The sequence below is a fragment of the Chiroxiphia lanceolata genome, chromosome 5 (genome assembly GCF_009829145.1).
Source record: "Chiroxiphia lanceolata isolate bChiLan1 chromosome 5, bChiLan1.pri, whole genome shotgun sequence".
NCBI classification, from domain to species: Eukaryota; Metazoa; Chordata; class Aves; order Passeriformes; family Pipridae; genus Chiroxiphia; species Chiroxiphia lanceolata.
The window spans coordinates 71856703-71875676 of NC_045641.1; the positions used below are offsets into that span (position 1 = coordinate 71856703).

The 18974-nt window shown below is 46.0% G+C and overlaps 1 protein-coding gene across 20 annotated transcripts in view; it reads right to left on the reverse strand.

Annotated features, from left to right (window-relative positions):
- PPFIBP1 (PPFIA binding protein 1) overlaps positions 1-18974 on the reverse strand; it is a 96500-nt gene that overhangs the window by 33239 nt on the left and 44287 nt on the right. For 15 of the 20 annotated variants that reach the window (XR_004357447.1, XM_032689672.1, XM_032689671.1 and 12 more), the window contains 2 exons: positions 14006-14167; positions 12146-12351 (listed from right to left, as the gene is read on the reverse strand). Coding sequence is in view for 19 of the 20 variants with exons in the window: in XM_032689672.1 (XP_032545563.1) it covers positions 12146-12351; positions 14006-14069 (270 nt within the window). In the remaining variant the exon portion in view is untranslated. Of the gene's footprint in view, positions 1-3250; positions 3457-12145; positions 12352-14005; positions 14168-16715; positions 16738-17933; positions 18176-18974 lie in introns of those variants that run through there. The other 5 variants (XM_032689660.1, XM_032689662.1, XM_032689673.1 and 2 more) reach the window with 5 other exon arrangements.

Consider the following 18974-nt stretch of genomic DNA (forward strand, 5'->3'; position numbering starts at 1 on the left):
AAGTGCAAAGACACCCCTCCACCCTGGCTAACAAGAAAGTCCTTGCCAAAACAGGGACTGAACTCCCTGCCTCCCAACCACCACATCAACACCCGAACCACTGACCCTCCTGATACCTCCAGTCAGCAAATCAGCTAAAACCAAAGGCTGCGTGAAGAAAATGTGGGGAGGGAGGTCTTGGTTTCACACTACGATGAAAATGTCTTTACAATGCTGTGAAAACCAACGAGGTGTTAAAGCATAATGTTAGTCATTGTGCTCAGCATCTTGCCAAGACACCTTTGTTGCTAAACTCCCTTCACATTTCTGACACAAAAATCTGCTTTGCTCAGCACGTCGCACTTGGCTTTAAAACAGGAGTGTTTGGAGAGGGACAGCTCAAGCCAGAGCTGTGCATTGACATCAGAAAGAGGGAGAAGGAAACCCCAAACAGCACAGGAGCAAAAGCTGTTCTCGCTCAAAGCCAAATAAAAGGGCTTAAATAATCATAGACTAGTTTAAGCTGGAAAATACCTCCAAGATCATCAAGTCCAACCATCAACCCAGGACCACGTTCACCACTAAACAATGTCCTCAAGAGTCATATTCACATGTGTTTTACATCCTCCCAGGGATGCTGACTTCACCACCTCCCTGGGCAGCCTGTTGCAATTTTCCCCTTTCAGGGAAGAAAATTTTTCATAATATCTGACCTAAACCTCCCCTGGTGCAACTTGAGGCCATTTCCTCTTGCCCTGTCAAATGCTGAGGGCAGTTCATCTTTTTTCTAGGAGAAACCTTGCAGAGATGTCTTAGTTTTGCAAGCTGTGTGCACTGGAGGCAAAGATCACTTTTGTGGCTGTTGCCAGAAATATTTTCTAAAACCTGCATAAAAGCAGACCAAAACCAGAAAACCTTGTGTACAACCCAGGAGCAGTTGGCTTTTTGCCTGAACTGTTTTAACTTCTGAAAGATAGGACTGACTCTCCATTTTAGGTACAAGAAGGAAAGAAAGTCACCAACTTTGGTTTCAGTGGAGAAAAAGATGACACAAAAAGACCATGGCAGCTATTTCCAAGAGCAGCAGCCCTAGCACCTCCCAGGGTGGTGTGGAGACCAGAGACCTGCAGGCAATGGACAGATGCCTTCCTCAGACTGCTCTGCACTGTCTGAGGTAAAAAGTTGATTCCTGGCATGATATTCTTCCCAGACAAATGAGAAAGGAAGAAGGGAAATGAAATATACGAAAAGAAGAACAGAGTAATGATGGCAGTGAGTGGGACTGAAGAGAAATGGAGAGGGAAGATGCCCAAACACTGAATATGAGAAAGAAGTGCATGAGGAGATGAGGTGAATGGAGCCTTAACAGCAAGGAAGTGGACACAGAAAAGTCTGAAAGATGCCAAGAGACCTGGTGTGTGCAAAACCTAGGTGAGCAACACTCAGTGTGTCCTTCAGAAGTGTCTCTCCACCTGGGAACCTGCATCCTCCCCCTGGGACTTAGCCTGGCAACTACTCACCCTGCAGAGCAATGGCTTCACTTTGGGGGAGAAAAAAAGAATAAGAGAAGCAAAAAGGAAAAGTAAATATTTGATTCAACAGCATATTTGGGGCACTTGGTAGTTCTGGATCAAATTTGTATCATTTAAGTCAATACAGGATTAACATAGTTTATGAGTTGTGTAAGAAAAGCTTTCTATTTTCCAAAGAAGGCTTCTTTCATCAGCAACTTCAAATCTATCTTCAATTAAGCAGTTGGACTTTGCATGTGTTTTCCATTTAGGGATTAACAGCAAAACATTGTATGGAAAGAGAAAGCAGATTTACCAATACAGATTGTAATCCTAAAAACAAAAGAACAGTTGTCAAAATGCCACTGAGGCTTCACAGAAGTTTGAGGTTAAGTATTTACTTAAAATGCCTTATAAGATCAGACCCGGTGCACTTAGAAACTCTGCAAGATCAATCCATGGCTAATCCATTAAACACGTGTGGAAGCTTTGTCTGTAATCATCTAAGTGTAAAAATCCACGCTGCTCTGGAGGGTATTATTCCTGGAGTAAGTAGATGCATTACCAAACTTTCACAGCTTGCCTGCCTTCATTCTTTAATCCTTTTTCCCTGGAAGTGAGTAAGCATTCCAAACTGCATGGAAGTTTCTAATGGCTGCTGGTTTAAACCTCCCAATAAAAAAAAAAAATCCATTTCCTCTCCATTGCTGAATTCTCCTTTCAAAAATAAGTGTCATTTTTAGCCTACTACAGCTGATACCCTCATTTCCCTTCATTTTCTCTCCTGCTTTGGAGGAGAGAAATAAGCAGCACAAATCACAGTGCTCTTGCTGTATGTGCAGTTTGATTTGTATACAAGGAGCTGCCACTCCACAGCATCATTTCCTTGTGCAGCAGATTGCACTGACTGCTTGGACCACCACAGGCAAGTCAACAGTTGGGCAAGTGAGCTGTCCCTGACACCTCTTCCCTGACCATCTGGAGTTAAATTAGAGCTCATCAACATGCTTACATTGTTCACATCATTATAATACACATTACCTATGCTTAGTTAAACAAAGCTGCTGCTGTTATGCTTGTTCCCTCAGCCTTAGAGAGTCCCTTGCAAAGGGGTTCCTCCAGCCCCAGCTACCTCAACATCATTTTGTGTGCCACAGGAAGAGCCTCCAGGTTTTCCAAGCAAAGTATTCAGATACAGAGCCGTGACAGCTTTACCCTCTGTAAGCATTGTTTCTGTCCTACATTTATACTGGTCTGAGCACAATTCATCAGCGTTTAACCAGTTTGTGTGGGACCCCCACAAACTGGCATCTCCCGCATTTCACGCTCCCTGCTCATCCCTCTGAATATTTGCACATGCTCTGGAAGCAGACAGGCAGATCTGCTGCTAAGCTTTTCCTAAGGTTTACACCTTAGTTCCTCCTTACAGAATGAGAAGGGGGAAAAAAAAAAAACCACAAACCCTCTCAACCCCCCCACCCCCACGTTATATTTTAAAGCCTTCACTACAATAAAAGTGAATTCTGAAAGACAAACAGCTTAAGAAAGCCCTTCACTCTGAGATATTTACCTGAAACATTTTGTAAATATGAATATTGAACAGGGAAGATGAAATCGTGTCACAATATTCCTTTTCCTCAACAGCAGCACAGCTGGTGCCTGATCCAAGAGGAGGATGAAATGCCCATTCCCAGCATTGCCTAGCTATGGCTTGTCACTGGGAGAAATGCAGGAGCCAGAACAAACACGGAGCTCCTTACCTTATTTAGCCACACGCAGTGCCCGTGAATGTCCCAGCTGTACTCCATGCTGGTCATGACTGTTTTCATGCATCCAAGGACGCCGGGGGCTGTAGGGATAAGCCGAAGCAGGGACCCGCAGACCCGGCGCCGTCAGGGCTCCCCCGAGCCGAGGGAGAGGTGAAGCGATTCAGGTTCCCCCGCCTAACCCGGGATGGAGGCGAACAGCGGCAGAGTGGGAGATGTGGGAAGCGGAGCCCGTGAAGCAGCAGCGCTCCTCAGGCGGAGCGAGCAGCTCTGGGGAATTAACACATCAAAGCCCGGCAAGGAACTCTTCCAACCCGCATCCCGACGCAGCAAGGCAGGGAGGTGCAGAGCAGTGTAAACCTGACCTGGGAGCAAGGACAGCCCCACGCAGGTGGCACCACCCTCTCTCCTTGTCAGCATCATCCCCTCCTCTGCTCCTCCCGGCCCCGCGGAAACCATCCGACCCCGAAGAGCAATTCCCATCCCTCCACCTGACTACAAAGTGGATAGAAGGGAGCTTTCTTTTCTTGATGGGCTATTAATTGTAAAAAGCTGGAAGGACACATGTAATTAATTCACTTGTAAATGCCAAGAAAAAAATGGAAGGAAAAGGTTGACTCAGCTGTCCCAGGTCTCACGAGTGGCTTGGTCTCAAGTTTATATCATACTTAAGAATGACGTAAAATGCAACAATAACAACCAACCTCTGTCCTCAGGTTCAAGTTTCAACTGACCCAGTAACAGTAGCAGCATAAAAAGTCCTTAATATATTTTATCACAGAGCCCAACTTGGGGAGTCCTGTGATTATCTCAAAAAAACACAGCTTTTATAATTGGAAAGAAATATTTAAAACTACCACTGAGAGATAAAAATCTCAAAAGTATGAATAGTGAGTAACCCAGAATAAATCAGCAGAGCAGAAGAGGAGCAGAAGCTGTGCTTTTTAAGCCACACTGATGCATTTTGGATTGGGAATGGTGATTTTTGACCGCCCTGCCATCAGGGCTGCATGGGTTGTTCTTGCTGACGAACTCATCCACGATGCATGAAGATGCCATGCCACAATGTGCTATAAATGAGCCTGTATCATCTTCCAGAGTTAAAAAACACACCAGTCTTGATGAAGAACAAGAAGCAGGGTCCTGTGTTTCAAGAACTTTGAGAGGTACATCTCTCACAGAAAGTATTGCTGGCAGGGAATTTATGATGACAGGCTGAGACAGTATCACAAGACTCCTTTCATACTGCAAACTTGGGAAGGGATCTCAGGTATTTGGTGGTAAACACCCATGTGCCACACATTACTATAGGACCTTTTGATAGCTAAACCCAACAGCAGCAGAAGCTGAACCATATGACTGTACTGTACACCCACACCAAACAACACACTTTGGTTTGAAGATGAGACTGGAGTGCCGCCATGGATGGCTACAGGCTCTTCAGAAGGACAGGCAAGGTAGGAGAGGTGGAGGGGTGGCTCTGTATGTTAGAGAGTCTCTTGACTCTCTAGAACTTGAAGTCAGTAACAATAAGGTTGAGTGCCTGTGGATCAAAATCAGGGGGAAGGCCAACAAGGCTGACAGACCACCCAACCAGGATGATGAGGATGATGAATTTTTCTACAAGCAGCTGGCAGATGTCTCAAAATCGTCAGCCCTTGTTCTTGTGGGTGACTTTAACCTGCCGGATGTCTGCTGGGAACTCCACACAGCGGAGAAGAGGCAGTCTAGGAGATTCCTAGAGTGTATAGAAGACAATTTCCTGCTCCAGCTGGTAAATGAGCCTACCAGGGATGGGGCCCTGCTAGACCTGCTGTTCACAAACAGAGAGGGGCTGGTGGGAGATGTGGTGGTCAGAGGCCGTCTGGGACACAGTGACCATGAAATAATAGAATTCTCAATACTCAGGGATGCAAGAAGGGCCATCAATAAAACCTCTACGCTGGACTTCGGGAGGGCAGATTTCAGCCTGTTCAAGAGACTGGTTCAGAGGGTACTGTGGGAAACAGCCCTTGAAAACAAAGGGGTCCAGGAGGGATGGACATACTTCAAGAAGGAAGTCTTAAATGCACAAGAGCAGGCTGTCCCAGTCTGCCGAAAGGCAAGCCGGCAGGGAAGACAGCCAGCCTGGCTGAACAGGGAGATCTTGAGGGAAATTAAGATGAAAAAGAGAGCCTACCGATTATGGAAAAAAGGACTGGCTACTCAGGAAGAGTTCAGGAATTTAGTTAGGTCATGTAGAAAGAAAATCAGAGAGATGAAGGCAAGATTTGAACTCAATCTTGCCACTTCTGTTAAGGAAAATAAAAAGTCTTTCTTTAGATACATCAGTAGCAAAAAGAGGGACAAGGAAAACCTCCATTCTTTAGTGAACACGGGGGGGAACATAGTTATTAAAGATGAGGAAAAGGCTGAGGTATTTAACACCTTCTTTACCTCAGTCTTCAACAATAGGACAGGTCTCTCTGAGGACAGCTGGCTTCTGGAGCATGTAGATAGGAATATGAAGCTGAATAGTACCCCGTAATCAAGGAGGAAACAATCAGCGACCTGCTGAGCCACTTGGATCCTCACAAGTCTATGGGACCAGATGGGATCCACCCAAGGGTGATGAGGGAGCTGGCGGAAGAGCTCGCCAAGCCGCTCTCCATCATTTACCAACAGTCCTGGCTCACTGGGGAGGTCCCAGATGATTGGAAGCTGGCAAATGTCACACCAATCCACAAAAAGGGCCGGAAGGAGTACCCAGGAAACTACAGGCCTGTCAGTCTGACCTCAGTGCCTGGCAAGGTTATGGAGCAGATCATCCTGGGTGCAATCACACAGCACCTACAGGATGGACAAGGGATCAGACCCAGCCAGCACGGGTTTAGGAAGGGCAGGTCCTGTCTGACCAATCTGATCTCCTTCTACAATCAGATGACCCGCCTGGTGGATGAGGGGAAGGCTGTGGATGTAGTCTATCTGGACTTCAGCAAAGCCTTTGACACTGTCTCCCATAATATACTCCTGAAAAAACTGGCAGCCCATGGCTTGGACAGGGCCACTCTGTGCTGGGTTAGGAACTGGCTGGAGGGCCGGGCCCAGAGAGTGCTGGTGAACGGGGCTGCATCCAGCTGGCGGCCGGTCACCAGTGGTGTCCCCCAGGGATCAGTGTTGGGCCCAGTTCTGTTTAATATCTTTATCGATGATTTAGATGAGGGGATTGAGTCCATCATTAGCAAATTTGCAGACGACACCAAGTTGGGAGGGAGTGTCGACCTGCTGGAAGGCAGGAGGCTCTGCAGAGGGACCTGGATAGGCTGGAGAGTTGGGCTGGTTCCAATGGGATGAGGTTCAACAAGGACAAGTGCCGGGCCCTGCACTTTGGCCACAACAACCCCCTGCAGCGCTACAGGCTGGGGACAGAGTGGCTGGAGAGCAGCCAGGCAGAAAGGGACCTGGGAGTGCTGATTGACAGGAGGCTGAACATGAGCCAGCAGTGTGCCCAGGTGGCCAAGAAGGCCAATGGCATCCTGGCCTGTATCAGGAACAGTGTGGCCAGCAGGATCAGGGAAGTGATTCTGCCCCTGTACTCAGCGCTGGTGAGGCCTCACCTGGAGTACTGTGTCCAGTTCTGGGCCTCTCAGTTCAGGAAAGATGTTGAGGTGCTGGAGCAGGTGCAGAGAAGGGCAACGAGGCTGGTGAAGGGACTGGAGCACAAGTCCTATGAGGAGAGGCTGAGGGAGCTGGGGTTGTTTAGCCTTGAGAAGAGAAGGCTCGGGGGAGACCTCATCGCTCTGTACAACTACCTGAGAGGAGGTTGTAGGCAGGTGGGGGTTGGTCTCTTCTCCCAGGTAACCAGCAGTAAGACAAGAGGGCATGGCCTTAAGCTGCACCAGGGGAGGTTTAGGTTAGACATTAGAAAGAAATTCTTTACAGAGAGGGTAATCAGCCATTGGAATGGGTTGTCCAGGGAAGTGGTGGATTCTCCGTCCCTGGAGGGACGGATGATGAGGCTGGACGTGGCACTTAGTGCCATGGTCTAGCAACTGTGGTGGTAGTGGATCAAGGGTTGGACTTGATGATCTCAGAGGTCCTTTCCAACCCGTCTGATTCTATGATTCTATGATTTTCCATGAATAAGAAATATGAGATGATTTCTGGCTAACCAAACCGCTTCCTCCACTGGGGAACCACCCTGCTGCCCAAACAGGTCAACATACCTCAGTAAGATTACAAGCCATGTTCATCCACAAGGAAGATTTCTCTCTAAAAGCTAATATTCCCTCCTATTAACTCTCACTACTCCCAGTCACCGCCTGGAAGAACCGATTTGTTGAAAGAATGTCCAAATCTGAAGCTGGTCTGTGAGACAGCAGCAACACTCTGGATTGCACAAGCCACTCTGGATCCTACAGCTTAAATTAATCTTCTGATGAGTTGAATATGTTCTATGGTTAGACTTGGTGATCATCTCAGAGGTCTTTTCCAACCTTAATGATTCCATGATTCTATATAATTCAATAAACCTTTGGAGGCCATAAAGTTTGTTTTGCTTGGCAGTTAACTTCAGAAATTTGCTTCTTGAGTGAAAAGAATTAATAAAATATGTATTATTTTATATATATATATATATATATATATATATGTATATATAAATTCAGAAAGTCACTTCCAAAGCTAACACCACAGTTGCACTTGTTGTGGGTTTGAGAAGAAGTGTTATCCTGGCTCGTTCATCCCAGGGGCACATCCTTTAAAGAGGGAAAGGCACTCAACAGGACCCATATACACAAGTTCAGATCAGGAGCTTGGGGAAAATGGCTCTGAGACGTGGGAAGAGAATGTCCACCCACTCCCTTCCTTCACTCTTCTTTTTAACAAGACACAGTTGGTTTCTTCTTTCTGGGAAGGCTGTTGCATAAGATGTATTTTTTAAAAAAATTAAAAACAAAAAACCCAAAACACTTTCAAGAAAAGTAATAACCAGCAAGAAAACTGTCTCTTGTTTCAACTGAAGGAAAACTGGAGCAACATTCCTGACTGGGATCAAGATTTCTGAGAATTACCTCCAAGAGACAGATCTATCAACTTCCAGCTGGACACAACAGGGCTGCAAAATGTGGAGCTTCATTTAAAATGGTCTTGCTGGTGGTGATGATGTTACAGATCCTGCTGTCTGTGTTCAAGCCAGAGGCTCCATTTTCCCAGAGTACAGCACACACTTTACTCAAGCACACACTGGAATACACTAAATATTTCTGCTGAACAAGAGAATTCTGAAAAATCTCCAGAACTCTGCAACAGTGATGGCCTGGCTATGGATTACAGGTCTGGTCCCCAGGAAAGGCAGAGTGTCTGAGCTTTGAAAAGGCCTCAGCCCCTTTCCAGACTTGGAACAAATGTCCTTGTTTGTAATTTTATCCCTGACACTCATGTGACTTCCATGCGCACATGGAGACGCGAGCAGGGTTTCAGCAGCCCAGAGGTCAGTTTTGAGCTGGAACGACAGGTTATGGTTAAACTGCCTCACTTGAGCAGCAGAGAGTTGCATGTACAACTTTTCCGAGCTCCCCATGGGCACTAGCCCATGGATTCTCTTGAAAGAGCTCCGCCAGATGCCGAGGCACTGTCTGTGTCCTCTGGTGTCATGTGGCCACCTGGCACCCGCCAGTTAAAGAAAAATAAATCAGCATGAGGCGTTTTAACTCATTGGCCCTTTTGAAGGGGCACAGACTTCCCTGATACATTTAGAGGAGCACAAAGGAAGCAGTTCAGGGACACAGGGCAGCCTATCCTGGCATGGTAGAACTGAGTGCTATGCCCCATTTTACAGAAGCAACTTTGGGAGACTGCTGTCATCTCCTTTTCCCAACTCGGGCACCAGCGGTTTCCCTGCAGGGCCAGGAGAGGATTTTTCTCTTGTGACACAGTGTTTGGAAGCAGCAAACACTATTTTTGTTTTCCCCTGAGACACAAGAGGCTTGCTTACAGCTTGGGATGGGATGTCACACACCAGTTCCAGCAGCTTGGAATAGCCCAGTGGAGGATTAAACGAGTTTCAAACAAAGGAAATGTCTTCCCTTCTCGGTAAGGATGGGCATAGTTGCAAAAAACCTTCCTGCAAATCATTCACAGAATCACAGAATATGCTGAGTTGTAGGGGACCCACAAGGATCATCAAGTCCAACTCCTGGCCCTGCACAGGACACCCCAAGAGTCACACCATGTGCCTGAGAGTGGTGTCCAAACGCTCCTTGAGCTCTGGCAGCCTTGGTGCTGTGCTCACTGCCCTGAGGAGCTTGTTCAGTGCCCAACCACCCTCTGGGGAAAGAACCTTTTCCTAATATCAATCTAAACACCTTCCTGCTGAGACAGGGACAGGCAACACTGGAGACACCTGCAAATCCTGTGGTTGTAGCACAGTATAAGTAGAACGTTTAGTCTTTCCTCCCAGGGGCTTCGAGGACGCCAGAGAATACAGGGGAATAATTTGAGGCAGACTGAGGAATAACTGAGGCATTGATGGAATTTTCTGCAATCTCTGGTACTCATAACCCCTGCACATCTTCCCCAGTGGTTGAGACACACTAAACTGAATGGTATAATAAAGCCCTTCCCCTCCCACTCAGCCCATGGATGCAGTAAAAATCCATCGCTGTCTCATTGCCATGTGGTGATTCCACATCACACGGGTCTGAAGGACCTCATTCCAGCTCCCAACAGCCAGGCATCCCTAACTCACACATTTGCCATCACAAGAGGCCACACCTTATTAATCTCAGCAGGCACTGCAGCCTCCAGCCACGTTGCTGGGCCCCTTTACCCCAAAGTGGATCAGCATCACTGATCGTGGACTACAGATTACTCTGAACACCATGGAAAAATGTTCGCCTTCCCAGACTGTTTATTTGGCATTTTTTTGATTTATAAAGGCCATACTTGCATGCAACCTGTTATGTCCCTCAGTTTCTGCTCCACACAGACTAGTTACAGCAATGTTCACTGCTGTTCGTTAGGCAGGAAGGAAATGCTGATGTTGGCAGGAACTCTGTGTGTTTTAAAGATCTGACTCTAACGTCACTCCCATCTCCTCCTCCTGATCTCAGTGTTGGCTGCCACACTTTGACAGTGGAGGCGAGGTCCAAATCCCACTGGAGACAGTGGGAAAGTTCCCACATGCTTCATTAAGTTTCAGGCATTTTCAAAGCAAAGGGAAAAAAACCAAACAAACAAAAAACCAGAAAAAGAAGGCTCTCCCCTCAAACCTTTCTGCAAGAAATGAGTCCCAGGCCCCCATCTGTCCCCACATTGCTGTGCTCAGCCCCCATGACAGTAGATGGCATGAAGGGTCACCCAGCACCAGCCACAGCACACACAGTCTTGCACCCTGCAGTCCTCTGAGCACTGAAATAAATCCATTTGTGGAGATAAAAAACACCTTTCTGCAAGGTCAGCTATGGCTCCAGCGTGACTGAATCCTTTCTAGGGGGTGTGATGCCCATCCTGGGAAGGGACCAGGCGATGGTGGCTGTCTGGCTGTCTGTCCCAACAGTGGCAACGCACAGAGTGCACACAACACGGAGCCACCACAGTCCTGCATCACACCCAGCCCTCACCAGATCTGCACCCCAACTTCTTGAGTTCCAGTGCTGGAGCTTCCCCAAAACCTCTACACACCCGGACCACCACGACACAACCCTTGCCACAGACTACAAACACAAGGACTCCTCCTTGGCCCTGCTCAGAAGTCACAAGTCAAAGGACACCTGGAGGCAAAATCAGCAGCTCCTTCAAAAATGATGCTGTTTAAGTCACCTTTTGGTAAGTACACAATTTTATTTCCGAGGGTAGTGTTCAGGTAACCTACACTTGAATAATCTTTGTTTTTTTGGGAAAAACCAAGTTGTGGGGAAAGAACTGCCTTGTCAGTTATATTTCTGTGTATTTTTAAAGTAAGGTGACAAAAACTGGCTGATTCACAAACACAGAAAATATAAATATGGTTTGGTTTAAACCATATTAAACCAAATTAAAGGGATGCTGAGCTTATACCACTCAATTCTGTGTGAATCAGGTAAGGAAGCTCAATAATAACACCAGTTCCTGTAGAAAACATGTTGCCAAAAATGCTTTTTAGTGAAAAGTATTCACAGAATATGCCAAGTTGGAAGGGACCCACAAGGATCATCAAGTCCAACTCCTGGCCCTGCACAGGACCATCCCCAAGACTCACAACATGTGCCTGAGAGTATCACGCAAACACTCCTTGAGCTCTGTCAGCCTTAGTGCTTTGCCCACTGCCCTGGGGAGCCTGTTCAGTGCCCAACCACCCTCTGGGGGAAGAACCTTTTCCTAATATCCAACTTAAACCTTCCCTGACACAACTCCAGGCCATTCCCTGGGTCCTGTCCCTGGTCCCCACAGAGCAGAGCTCAGTCTCTGCCCCTCCTCTTCCCCTCCCAAGGAAGTTGTAACTGCAGTGAGGGCTCCCCTCAGTCTCCTCCAGCTGAACACACCAAGTGCCCTCAGTGTCCTCACACGGCTTCCCCTCAAGGCCCTTCCCCATCTTGGTTGCCCTCCTTTGAAAGAAACTTTTTCCCTCCATCTAAGCATCTGATTCTTATAAAAATGTCTTTCCCCAGCCCTCTGAGATGAAACAGCAGTGACCAAATATTTTTTGCTCCCTCTATTTTCCCATCAAAGAAAGTAGAGCCCAACCCATCGCAACAGGTATTTGAGCACCAGCTTTTCCAAGGCGCCACAGCAGCACCTCCAACCCAAAATCTCTTCCCTTTGGTTGCCCAAAACTTACTCCAAACTTTTTTAATATCTGCATAAAGCAGAGCCAGTCTAGCTAAGACAAAAAATGAGCCTGTTAGGGGGTAGGACAAGGTGAGACTGTACCATCTGACTTTGGAGCCACTCGATCAGAGCCTCCGCTGTGGAGTCTGGGATCTGGCAGCGCAGTCCTTCTCTCTCATCCGCTTCCATCATCTCCAGCAATCCCCGCAAATCCTCCACCAGGTGCAGCGCCCGCAGACCCCCCATAAAGGGGGAGGTGGGGGACTGGCAGTCAAAGATGCCGTTGGAATATTCCAGAGCCTTGGAACCTGGAAGGAGCAAAACCACACGGTGTCAACACCAGGAAGGCGGGAAGGATGCTGGGAAATGGCAGGGGTTGCTCCCGGCAGTAGTTTATTCCAGCCCAACTCAGCGCTGGGGCTGGATTCTGCCCACACATTTGGGAAAGCTCCAGCAGGAAGGAGGTGGGCTGATCCACAAGGGCTGGGAACGCCACAACCGTGCCCATGGGTTCAAGGCTCCCCAGAATGTATCGGAAACAAAAGGTACGCTGGGGAGAACACACTCCCTGAGTCACCCCATAGAGATTGAATGATCCCAGGCAGGCAGTGATGGTGTCCAGAGGAAACCATGCCCTGCATTTTTCATGTAGGAATATGTTATGCTGCTATAAGGAATTTCAATTTTTTAAAAGAATAAAGGAAAATACAAAGATAAATAAAAAGACCAAATCACTCCTCCACGGCAATAGATTTCAAACCCAGCAATATGACATGGTGGCACTGACATTTGCATGTTAATAAAGAGAAAATTCTCTCATTTGCATAAACCCACAGTATGTATATTTGACCTACATTAGAAGTTGCTACATATTAAGTAAGAAGGGAGAGTATGAATTCAAGATTAAGGTTGATTTAAGTCAACCTAGCTAATTCCAACTATAATTCCAGTACACTGATTTTGTGACCTTAATTCTGTAATACCTCGGCACAATGAGATGTGTTCATGACAGACCTTCATTTGCACTGTCAACTTTTAGAAACTACAATGATATGCACCTCCATGAACTTTCATTCATTTCATCTGGCAAGCCACAAAAATCCAAGTATTCTGCTAAACTCCCTTTAAAAAAAATAAGGAGAAAAAAAATCCCCACAACAGCACAGGAGCTGATACCCCTTTGTTATATTACTTTATAGGGCTGTCCAGAGACATGGGTAAATGAAGTCTGTGGTGACTTAAACATTCCAACATCACATTTTGTTTTTATATTAAGCCTCATCCTGCCATTACTAACTCAGGCTCTTGGAAACACAAATACTTGACTGGATCCAAATACTAGTGTCTACTTACGGAAATTACTGAAGTCACAGCTTATACGTATTTTTAGAGATCATTATGATCAAACTGAATCCCCTTTACGTTTGTTCCTGCCATGTGTCCTTAAGATCTTCAGGAAAACTGCAGAGAAGAGTCATTGTTCAAACAAATCATGCACTGTATGATTATTTTTTCCCTAAGGGGAATTATTTAAGTGGAACTATTAAAAACTTTATAACTGTGTTGCTATACTTGCAAATTTTTTTTTCAGTTTGGGTAGCTGTTTGCACAGCTCTGCTGGAACAGGATTAAACCATTAGATTCTTGCTCTGTGTTGTGTACTTTATTTTCTAACTCACTAAAAAAGCAGAGGTTGTATTCTTTGTGATGCCTCTCCTAAGGTCACTTACAACTTACACGTACTTATAAAAAATTCACATGTTCAAGGTAGGACCAAGCCAAATATATGGAGCCAAAGCATTCCAATTTTGAAAAAAAAAAAAGAAAAAGAAAATTCAAGTCATGTTTTCACTCTTCAGAGCTAAACCAACTACAAGCACATCCCCTTCTCAGCCTGAAACTCTGTCCTCCTGAGAAGGGAGGACCCAAAAACCAAAGGAGCCACTTGCCCCAAGTTTTTACCTGCTATGATGCCATCCATCTGCTCCAGAGCCGCAGCCAGCATGTCACTTGCATCACTCATCATCTTCTCTCTTCTCAGGAACAATCACCAGCTACACCATAAGGAGCAAGAAAACACCGGGTGCGTGAGCTGGGTCCAAACTCTCAAGTCTGCAATTTAATCTGCAAAAGACAATTTCATTTCACTGTGTGTTCTCTGAATTCAGACATCGTTTGCTGACCAGCAGAAGACCAAGAGGTGTTCACCACCAGGCAGGAACTGGTACCAAGGAATCAAAGCTCCAACCTGATGACCCAGATGCTACTATTGGTCAGCCCAGAGCCTGCTCTGCCCACAGGTCCATGCCATTGAAATCCCACATGGCACTTCCAGGAGCTCACACAGGAGACACTTCTGTCACTAAAAGGAAGCTGCATCTCAGCAATAAACCAAGTGTGTGCCTGCTATATTTTCCTCCCCAAAAGTTTGCAGGTATAGAAAAAGAGGATTCTGACCATTTGGTCAAGATTTTTGGATATCTGACAATCCAGAATTTCCAGGCATGCAACTATTTGCTTGTAGGCAGAATATCTCACATGGCCATGACTCAGTGGATTTACTGTACAGGCAAAGAGTATCCTGCCAAGACGTTGCTCTGAGTATAGCAGATTCACACTCTAACAATGATTGCATTTTTATCCTCAAACTCCTAAAAAGATTTTTACCTGATCTTACCCTCAAACTCCTAAAAGCCAGAGGTGGTCCCCAAAGGAGTATTTCCAGCAGAGTCTGGAAAAGCAAACATGCTGTTTGGGCAGGTGAACTAGACCTGAAATCCTGATGTGCTACAAGTTAAGCAGGTGCTTAGGAACTTGGCTGCAGTGGAGCTGCACAGGCCAGAGGGATTCCCAATCCCTCTATCCCGGCACAAGGGACACACAAACCACCAAAATAGCCCAGATTGCCTTGGCTTTCATCTAAGGCACGTGAGACTGTTCTGCCATAAATATGGTTAGGGAACAAAGCTAAAGAAACACCAGGAACGAAAACTCGCTTTAACCTTTGCATGCCCTGCCATTTGGGTTTTGTATTAGGCCACACTGCTGCTGACATTTGCCTCAACATAAGCAATTAAGAAAGTTTTTCACAGCATCTCTGGCAGAAGTCCTGAAAAAGAGTCTACTAAAAAACAAAACAAAACAAAAATTCATGGTATAAACTGAATTCTCCCTCTTGTGAGTCACCTTATTGGTTTGACCCAGCTGGGAAGTAGCTCTTATTGGAGGCTGCCAGCTGGCTTTTGCTGAAATGCTATTCGTAAAATGCCAACGAACATTTCATCTTCCATAACAACACTATGATTACATGAAGTAGATCCAAACCCTAAGGTGACTTTTGAATGACAGCACAAAGGCTGCTGCATTTTTGGCAAAGGCCTTGCTTTGTTATTTAGTTGTCAGAGTCAGAAGGGCCAAGAGAATTGAAACAGTCAAAATACCTGTAAGTTAAGATGGTGCAAATCTTAAAAAACGCTGCAGCATTGTTACTGAAGACCTTCAGCCTTCAAGAAGGTCTGATTTTAAACACATTGTAAACCTTCACCTTCAACCAGTAAAATATACAGATCCTACAAGACATTTGGTTTAGTGCCTGATAAAAATGAGCAGAAAATGCAGCTTTTGCAAATACATTCACTTCAACATTATTAAAGACAGTCTGTTTTTTTCTGCTTTAGGATTTTCTGGCTCTGATAATCAGGTCCTGCTCAAATATGGGTGTCTGTGAAGGCAGAGTGTGAAGATCTGTGGTGGATTTCCCTCTGAGAGTGAAGGGCACATGGAAAGTCCGGGGCTGCTGCTGCCCCCAGGCAAAACACTGACTTCCTCACAGTTTTAAGTGAAAAAGGACCAACAGTGCAAAGCAACCACAAACCTGCAACAGTCAATTAATGTCTGGGAATCAGGAGTGCCCACAATTTGCAGAAATACCTGATGGGGGAGTAAAGAAGACAGAAACAGGCTCTTCTCACTGGTGCCCAGTGACATGACAAGAGGCAATGGGCACACATTAAAACACAGGAAATTCCACTTAAGACTTAAAAAGGGGGAAGGAAAAAAAACTAAATAAAAAGAAACAATGTTTAAAAGTTTTGTTCCTGCAAGACTGGCAAGCACTGAAAGGGTTGCCCTTTTGAGCTCTCCATCCTTGGAGCCACTCACAGCCCGCCTGGATCCTGTGTGGTGTAGCCTGCCCTGGGAATCCCTACTTTGGGCAGGGGAAGGGCTAGAGACCTCCAGTGGTGCCTTCCCACCTGACTATCAGTGTGTTCAGCGCAGATCATGATCAAGCATTAAACACAGCATTAAATACTGAGGAGGCTGCCCAGGAAAAGCCTCCTGGAGGCTAAAAACACACAAAGGAACAGTGTTCCATAATCACAGGGCATCCCTGGCTTCTCACCTTCTGTCTAGGAAATACATGAGCTGGGGACAAGGAACTGCTAATTTACACTTGCATAATAAAGCCATGGCTCGTAGGCACCATCCTTGCACTTCATCGAGGCACAATCACCCCTCACATTTCCAAAAAAAGCACTCCTTGCTTTTCCTAAACAAAGGGTTTGTCCATGGTTGCCAAAAACCCTAGGACAGCTGTGCTGACGAGAGCAGCAGTGGCAGACAGTTGTGCCAACAGGATCCAAGAGATCTCCAGCATCTATTCCACTCTTACCTGGCTCTACCTCCAAGGAAAGACACTTGTCAGTCTGCACAGAGCTTCCTCCACTGCTTCTGCCAAAGGAGCTATGCTGCTGAGAGCAATTTTAAGATAAAACTTACTGAAGCAAGTCCCTGCAAATACATCAATCTCCAAAAACCACTCACAGAGCATCTGTCAGCAGCCTGACCGAGCCTACAGCTGAGAAACTTGGAGAGGTGAAATGAGAAAGAACAAAAAGCCCCCAGGCCGAACAGCTGGAGATGATACAACAAAAAATCCCATTTCTCCGGTTATTTGGTCCTAAAGTGGTCATTGAAAACCAGCCTGGAACAGCACATCCTGCTCTGGCCCCCTTCCCAGCACAGTGCAGCCCATCCAGCAGTCAGGAAGTAAAACTGCTGTGATAGGAAAATAATGTTGGAAGAGTCCTTCCCTGGGAAAGGCAGAGAATCATTTTTGGGCTTTGCACACCATCACCAGCACATGGATGGGCAGAGAGGAAATGGGACCTCGTACCCCAGTAGACCAAAGAACCAAACTGCAGAACATCAGAACAGACAACAGACTGCAGGAGGAAGAGGGTGGGAAGAGTGGGAGCAGAGGGAGCCAAAGAAATGCAACTCATAAATCAGTGCACTACAGGAAAGAGGACAATAATAATTAAACAACAGTGGTTATTCCTTGTGCCTACTGAAGGACATCAAGGCTGCCTGTGACTTCCCAAACTTTGAGAGGAGCCTCAGCTGGTCACTAACACAGCACGGCTTTCCCCATATGTATGTTCCATTCTTTCCTCTTTATGGCTTTGGTCTAATACATATAAAACATAAGAGAACACTCAAGACTTCGGGTTGGTTTTTTTTTCTTGGCAGTGATTAAGGAAAACCACACAGGTAACACGAATGAAAATCCATCTTGGAGGAGTGCAGTGGAGCTCCTTAGGAAAATAAGGAATAGCTAATGATGACAAGCAGTTTAAATTCCCTTCATCCACAAAAGCAGGAAGGGAAAAAAAAAAAAAAAAGGAGGGGGAATCATGATTTTAAGACAGATGGATCTAAGACACGGCAGATGGATGAACAGAGGTGCACAGAGGAGACAGATGCATGAAATCCACCCCTGGCACAACGTCATCGACAACACACCTGAGAGGGAATTACTGACAGTGCCCTCCCTGTCTGTCAGACCATTTCAAATAACTTCCTTGCTTTCCAAGAAAACAACACTTACCTTCCTGTGTGCACAACCAATGCAAGATGGGGTGTGGGGGGTGTTTTTAGAGAGGCTGGTCCCCCTTGTAGAGCTCCCAGCTGAACACCTTGCTCGTGCCGACAAGAACTGCTTTGCCAAGGCTATATTTACAACCCTCTATGAAAAAAATAAAATAAACCACAAATGCAGCTCTCTCCACTCTCAGTTAGGATTAATCTTATCACTAGCTGGCATTTCTACAGCATCCCTGGCCAAAGAGAAGATGTAATTTGGTCTTACTTGTTTCATGTCCTTTCCTCTGGCTGGAAAGCACCAGCTGGTTGCTAGGGCTGGGCTGTTCACTTTTCAGTAGGTGGAGATTTTTTATTTTTATTTTTGAATGACATACAAACCCTCTGGCTACAGTGCTTGTGAAGACATTTTCCAAACAGCTCACAGAGAAAACAAAATGCTGCCCTGCAAATAAACACGAGGAAAGCCAGGGGAAAAAAACAAAAACAAAAAACAAGGGGCTTTGTGAATGGAACTGCAGTCTGTTGGATGCTGCCTGAATATGGATTTCAAAATCAGATATTTAATTAAGATGGCAGACTTCAAAAAGAAGAGGGGGAAAAAAAAGCACTTAAGCATTTTACATACGTAGGAAATGATAGTTTTCCCATCCAGAGGCTGCCTCTTCTCTAGATCAAACAACACACACAGAGGCATCGAGGGGCAACATCCTCAAGCCTATTTTTGTTGTTGTTTTGGGGGTGGTCTTATCCTGGATGTCCACCTGCAAAACACACCAGGCTTTAAAACCCAGAGTTCCCAGAGCTTGGGAGGATCAGCTGCCAGCAGGTCTGAAGGCCAAAGGACACACCGTACCCCGGATGTGACCTCCCTGAGGAAGGGCAGTGGCTTCCCTTTTGTCCCACCCTCCTTCCTCTCTCTGCACATGGGCTGCAAATGCTCAGTGTCGGGAAATAAAGCATCAGCTCCAGGTTTTTGTTACGATATGATGCAGTAAGATGGATGTTTTGAGTTTCCCAGCTCTCCCATTCACACGTAAAATCTCCT